We start from the raw sequence: 7,458 nt of genomic DNA on the forward strand, positions 1-7,458 counted from the left end.
AGGGGTGCAGGCGGCTCGCACAGGGTACTGGAAGGGGCAGCACCCATGGCGCTTTGATAGGGATCCCATATTCGTCGGTCACCGACGCCCTGTCGCCATGGTTGCTGTACCGCCGCTGAGCTGCCAGGTCCCCGTCTTGGCTCCTCAGCGAAAAACTGGAAAGCATTGCACCTGCTGCCTTCTTATACTCACGCAGTGATCAGCGGCAGCTGGATGCAATAATTGCATGCCAATGTGCATTGGATCGTTTAGTTTACACTCGAAGTAGATTGGTCTATCGAAGCGATATCCCATATTCGTCGGTTACCGACGTGGCATCTCCGTTCCCTCCTTCAAGGAACGAGGGTTACCATACGTAACCTAGACGTTATTCATACTCTCATTTCTAAATGACAATACGCAGAAAGTGCAATACTCCAGCATAAAACACATAAACACATCACACAGAAATATTAGTTAAAATAGTCAGTATTTAGTAGATTGATTTAATTTAATTTATGTTTTTTTATTTTTCCATAATTTACTATAATTATAACAATTATCTAATTTTGTTCATTATGTATATTTTTTTCCAATGGGCTTGTTTGTGTGTGTGTGTGTGTGTGTTATATATATATATATATATATATATATATATATATATATATATACAAGCAATGCTACCTTAGAATGTGGCTAAATATGTCTATTAGTATTTAAAATATGGTCTAGATAGGCAGCACACTAGATTTTGGAACAAAGCCTGTCTCTCTTTCCCTCAGTGACCTAATTCCTGTTGTTGTGAATACGCTCCGTACCATACCTTAGGAGTTCATGTTGAGTCTGGAGTTTGTTGTAACCGACATCAAACACAATACAGCCTGATTTAGGGAAAAGAAGAACAAAACAGAGACACAGAGACTACTCCTTTTTATCCTGCCAATAAAACTTCTTGAATTTTGAGAGACAGAGACAGAGAAAGAGAGAGACAAGCACAGCAACAAACACACAAGCACTTATGTTATGAGTGACGGATGTGAAGTGACTGACTGAGACTGTTCTCAACAGAAAAAAAAATTCAATGGCAGAACAAAGCAGTAAATATGAAGTGACCAGAAGACTTGATGTCAACATGCATTCTGATCTGTAGTCTCTGGAGAGCAGGGTACAAAATGAACTCTTGCCAAGTGGAAAATTTGAGGGAAATAATTGGAAAATAGTTTTTAATAAAACTATACATGGTTTATATATATATATATATATATAAATACATACACAGCATATGGCCATGAACCTGCAGTATGCAGTATGCTATCTTATATTTTACTAAATTGCATTATTTTACCATACTGCATGATGCACATTCAGGCCATTAAGAAATGTGAATTACTTATATTACTTAAATTTTGTCAATTCACCCGCCAATTGATAGGTGTTACAGAAAGTTAATTTTGGACTCTGCTGGAGAGGAAGTATCCAGGACTTGCAATGAAATTATGCACACTCAACTACATATATTATTATTAACACAATATTAACCGATAGAATGTGTATTTTCCATACAATGCAGTTATGGATATTGAAACTTCTTGGTTTTATTGTAGAGAACAGTACATGGAGACGTTTCTGTAGAGTTCCATGTATTACAGTAAAAATGAGAGTCAGGGAGATTTTAATTATTTTTTAAAGAATTCCATTAAATAAAAATAGAGGAGAGCAGGAGAGAAGGAGAAGAAACCGTCTGGTTTGATCAATGACTGATAAGCTATTCTGTGCCATCATACCTCTCATAACATAAAATGCGCACATAACACTGATCTATTTTTCATCACAGTGAATTAATCTGAACCTTCATGTGTGTGATGAAGTGTTTCTGAACGAGTGTTATGTTTATTTAGATGTAGTGAAATTTTCATATGAATGAAAAAGGGCCCATGGAACAGTTGGAACACACAACTGTACACACACTTCTACTTTGGACCATGCACACACACAGCCCTCTGTGTTTATTCTATCTCTGTCTCTCTGTAGGGAAATTTTGTTCCCACAATGTAGACACAATCTGACCCAAAGCTTATTGTTACTATTGCCTGCTAACAATAATCTGTGAAAAAAGAATCATAAAGACCTGTCTGTCTTTTGGCTCGAACCAGTAAACAACCACCTAATGTTGCAACAAACACCCAGAACACCCTAACACCTGCATAATAACACACTGAAAACCACCCAAAATACCATATAGCCTCATGATGGCACTAAAATCGTCTTAAGAGTTATATTACAGCATGTACTTTGTCTTTTTATATGAAAAAAATTAACATTATTCACTTTATTAATAATTTTTACCTTTGAGAGCATCCCCAGAGGTATTATGAGGTCCTATAAAAGTATAGCTACATAAACCCACACAAACACATTAATTCTCATTACACCCTAAGACTGAGACCTACAGCACTGAACCTTCGGCTCTTTAACTCATTCTGAAATGCTTTAAAGTGACCTCACTTCTCTAAGTTTGTATTCAGTATTGGACCACATGCTGATCAAAACTTTTAACCAAGATAAATAAGGAAACTTACAGTACATGCAAATGATACATCACATTAAAAGAAAGTGGAAACAAGGGAAAGAGGCTGGAGATATTATATATTCCAAGGACCTACAGTGTAGGTTTGTAAAAATATAAGAGAGGAGAAATTAAGAGTTGCTTTGATCATTTATGGATCAGAATGAATCTTATAATGAATGATTAGCATGGCAACTGTTCATTCTATGCCAGCACACCTCTTGCAATATAAACCTTGCCAAAACTGAAAGAGACACCGGGAATAGGAAGACTGAGAGGGTGGATCAAGTATTGGGCATCATGCCATGCCGCTCTTCAGTTGTCCCTCTGTGCCAACTTGGAAGGCATGGTGCCAAATTCTAAATGAATGAGTTTGCTTTGGTGCCAACTGTTTCACCCGCAGCTCCAGAGGGCCATGTCCATCAGCGGCCAGGACAAGAAGTCTGTGCAGATAAATGTCAAACATTAATGAAATCTGTACTAACAGATTTTGGAGAACCAGACGTTTTTTTTCCAAAATGGGGCTATATAGTTCAAAATGATTCATATTTCGGGGTTACTGCAGTCAGATGTGCTGGTAAACACAGGTGTAGATGTGTCTAATGGGAAAACACCAAAGTGTCAAATCTAAACTCTTCCTTGTTCTCTATTTCAGGTGACCCGATAGTTCTACGCTCCAAGCAGACCCAACTCACTGCGGACAAAAGTGCTGAAAGTGAAGACTAACTAGAGACAGCATTGAGCTTCAGCTAACAGGACCGATCAGTATTAGTCAAAGATTATTTGCAATCAGAATATCTGAGGAGCAGACTGATCTCCAGAAATATATCCACCATAAACATTAGGACCGTCCTGAAGTCAATGGACCCCCTGGCCTTCCGGACACTCGATCTTCTGGGTGTGGATCCATAACCTCTGGAATGTGTTTGCTGGGGGATCTCAATGTACGTATGCAGTTGTTGTTTGTTTTTTTTTTTGTTTTTTTTTTTCTTACAGAAGTTTGGATCATCTAGACCAGTGCAGCGCAATGGAGTTTAAGATTTTCAGCAACATGCTCTCCTTCCTTGCCCTTCAGTTCTTCCGACAATTCCGTAATCATTCCTGCTCTACCTGATAAGATGGCCCGATCATTTCTTGGGAATCCTTTAAATAGCATTTAAACGTAAAATCAATCTGGACCTTTAATGGACTCGTCTTCTGTATATTGTTTGCTTCTAAATTAAAGCTTTTCAAACCCACAGTCTGAAATAAAATAATAAATGTACCAGTATATTCAAGAAAATGTTTAAGTGTAAAAGATAAAAGTGTTATTCTAAAAACAAGAAGAATCAAGTTTAAAGGTTATCAGTTTTATTATCAAGGTTTTTTTTTTCTTATCCAGCCTGGTAACTGCTATTGAGTACATGTGTCAGTATTACATTCAATAATTAAAAATGTCAAAAATAATTGTTCTCTGTGCTCTGATTTCAGAGGCTGCAAGCTAGTGAAAACTAATAGCTTGTGGTGCCACAAATAACATGATTTATTCATTTTTCCTCCACCGATACTGATATGCAGGAAAACAACATAATCAGCCTTATATATGTTTTCTGACCTTTATGCCTTAAGACAAACCATATGCTCTCTGCGCACCACGTCTCTCTGTCCTTCCCTTTCTGGCAACAAAATGGGATTTTTATTTGTCAAATCAAATGACCAAATCTGTTCAATGCACATGCCATTTAGCTTTGAGGAAATCTTGAGAACGTTTGCGCATGTCATTAAGAGATTAGAGAAATTAGCCAAAAATAAAAATCATTAATACTAACCACAACTGCAGCACAGAGAGAGAGGCACAGAGAGCGATATTTGAAAGTGAAATGATGCATAGGTCATGTATGGAAATGCATGCTGATATCGTAATACATGATATCATGGAATGCACACTCAGAGGTGCACATACTGTACACATACTGAAGTTCACTACAAGCAGAAATCCCCCCTGCACAACAACAAGACTGTGAGTTTTAAAATTCAACGGAACGTTGCAGAATAATAATAGGCGCAGCGCACCTCTAAAGCATCTGGGACTGTTGGGCTAATATGAATCAGTATGAATCTGGCAAAATACAAACAGGTGAACATTCACACACACCAGGAAATGACACGTCACCCTGGGATGTAGGTGTTGAAACTTGGTGCCACTTATGCAAATATAACTTGCAGATTTAATGAAGTCTGAGCGAAAAGGCCAGGAGAGATACCATGCACACTCTGTCAGCACAGACAAAAATAAAATGTGAGCTAGCTGAATAAATAAGAAAGAAGGCAAGTAAGAAAGGAGGAAAGAATCACTCTGCTATATATTGTATTTGTACATGAAGGTGTGCATGTACATAATACTTTAATGCTCAGAGTTGCATGCATATGAATGTGATGAGATGCAGTAACTGTATGATAGATGTAGGTAAATATTATGTAATTCCGTAGGTAAGGTATGTTAACCTGCAGCAATTAGGGACAGTCATGGCCTAATGATTAGAGAGTCTGACTTGTAACCCGAAGGTTGTGGGTTCGAGTCTCTGGTCCAGCAGTAATTATTGGTGGGGGGGAGTGAATAATCAGCCTTCCATCTTCAATACCACAACTGAGGTGAGACCCTTGAGCAAGGTACCGAACCCCCAACTGCTCCCTGGAGTAATGTGACTGCCTGCTCCAGGTGTGTGTTCACTGCTGTGTGTGTGCACTTGGGTGGATTAAATGCAGAGCACAAATTCTGAGTATGGGTCTCCATACTTGGCTACACTTCACTTCACTTTGCAAGTTATTCTCACACAATTAGTTCCGGTTCTTAAATCTGATTGGTCCAGAATGCCACTTTCTACACGGTACATAGTTTCGCCAGTAGGTGACAACAAGTCTTTAAGAGTGAGTCATTGAATTATTCAGTCAACTGATTAGTTCAAAACATTGCTATATATATATATATATATATATATATTTTTTTTTTTTTTTTGCAGTGATTACATAGAAGAACTATTTATTTGAAGATTATATCTAAAGAACCCTTTTCCACTTTAAAGAACTTTTGGCAGAATGGAAAGGTTCAGATAACTATTAACACCAATAACAATGTTTGTGAAATACAGTGAGTCAAAATGTTCATCATCAGAGTGAGTCTTTGAATCATTCACTTAACCATTTCATTTAATAACACCAGTTCATTTTTAAACTAAACATATTGTGTTGCTTGTAAATGCACATTGCTATTTCAGCTTTGGTTTCATTTGGAATTTTATTTAGTTATTTATTTTTAGTTATTTATGTTTTGCTGGTGGAGCAAAAAAAAAAAAAAAAATAAGCAAAATCTTGCAATACAGTTTATTAAAAATGGCATAATATAAAGTTATTGTTTATCGAACTGTTATATAATAGCAATATCAGACAGGAAAACCCTCAATATCAGCAGGGCTCTGATTACCTAAAGCCAAAACACAGTCATGGTGATTTTCAGAAATGGACTCTTGCTTTTATAATATTGCTTTATTACAGTTTTTTTTTCGATTGCTAAACGACAGTGCACAACTGGAGTCACATGTGCAAAACTCTAACTACAGTCTGCACAGCAGCAGTTCATGTGGACCAAACTCTAGTTCGTTTTTCATTGCTTGAACACAGTTTTCAAAACTCTAAACACTTATCCCACGACTTTAACCCCAACCTGCACAACACTGTGGATTTACAGCACTTTGTTCAAATGCTAACACACTGCTGTCAAAACTGTGAAGCACACATTCAAAACAGAATAAATTTCAGCCTTGTGACTTTCAAACACTGCTGATTGCAATTTCAGGATTATCCCTGAAAATAATTTGTTTTTATATGACTTTGTAGTGTGTGTTATCTCAGTGAGGGTTGTGTGTAGTGTTTGGCTGCACTGAGCCTGTTTTGAGCCATGAGTTTTGCAGCTGATGTGAACTGTTTAGCTCAGGTGACTGTTGGTAGTGCAGACTGTAGTTAGTTTTTGCACATGTAGCTCCAGTTGTGCTCATTGTTGTTTAGCAATCGAAAAAACTGTAATATGCACACGTGACAACACAGCACTTTTAATGCTTATTATTTTGGAAATTATTACTTGTATTAACTATTTATAAAGGTTTTGCTTTAAAAATGCAAATATTATGGAATAAATCAGCATAAAATTACAAGTGGTAGAGGATAGCAGCTTAATCAAAAACATCTGTAGATTTTAAATGAGCATTATCACTTTCACACACATATAGTGACAAAACAGGCAGATGAATGCATATTAATCATGCTTTATCTGGCTGGATTGTATAAGTCCGTCTCCCACTATTCTGAAGTTTAACATCGGTGACCTACATAACTGTTCACTGATATCAGCCAGGCAGATAAACAATAATGGAGGAAAGACTGGATAGAGAATGTAAATGTTGTCTTCATAGTTTTTTAAATTTGCACCAAAACACTGGTTGCGGCTTTAATGCAGTTCAGCTAAATTATGATGCGTTAATAGCAGTCTCCCAGCACACACAAACACAGTATGGACACCATACTGTGTGTGTGTGTGTGTGTGTGTGTGTGTGTGTGTGTGTGTGTGTGTGTGTGTGTGTGTGTGTGTGTGTGTGTGTGTGTGAGAGAGAGAGAGAGAGAGAGAGTTTGTCACATACAGTACTCTGCAGCCTATAGCAATGTCTGAAAGGACATTCATTTTTCAAGTGTAGAAGAAATGGAAGGTTTCAGCCCCAAATTGCAAAGTGACGGTGAATGTTTGTGACCTGCAGTTAGCTCTTAACATTGCTCACAGAAGAGTTGATCCCTCCTGAAGCACGAGAGCCTTGTGGTGTTCAGAACAGCAGAGACAAGCCAATAGCCAATTGGGTGTATGCCACTGACAACAAGGATAAGGTAAT

At 37.5% G+C, this 7,458-nt stretch overlaps 1 protein-coding gene across 2 annotated transcripts in view; it reads left to right on the plus strand.

Annotated features, from left to right (window-relative positions):
* The window catches only part of LOC132115178 (chemokine-like protein TAFA-2), an 84,692-nt gene extending 80,723 nt beyond the window's left edge, over positions 1 to 3,969 (plus strand). For both annotated transcript variants that reach the window (XM_059523573.1, XM_059523575.1), the window contains exon 5: positions 3,201 to 3,969. In XM_059523573.1, coding sequence (XP_059379556.1) covers positions 3,201 to 3,212 — 12 coding nt within the window. In that variant the 3' untranslated portion in view covers positions 3,213 to 3,969. The remainder of the gene's footprint in view (positions 1 to 3,200) is intronic.
* The last annotated feature ends 3,489 nt before the right edge of the window (positions 3,970 to 7,458 follow it).

This window comes from Carassius carassius, chromosome 34, assembly GCF_963082965.1.
Source record: "Carassius carassius chromosome 34, fCarCar2.1, whole genome shotgun sequence".
Classification (NCBI taxonomy): domain Eukaryota; kingdom Metazoa; phylum Chordata; class Actinopteri; order Cypriniformes; family Cyprinidae; genus Carassius; species Carassius carassius.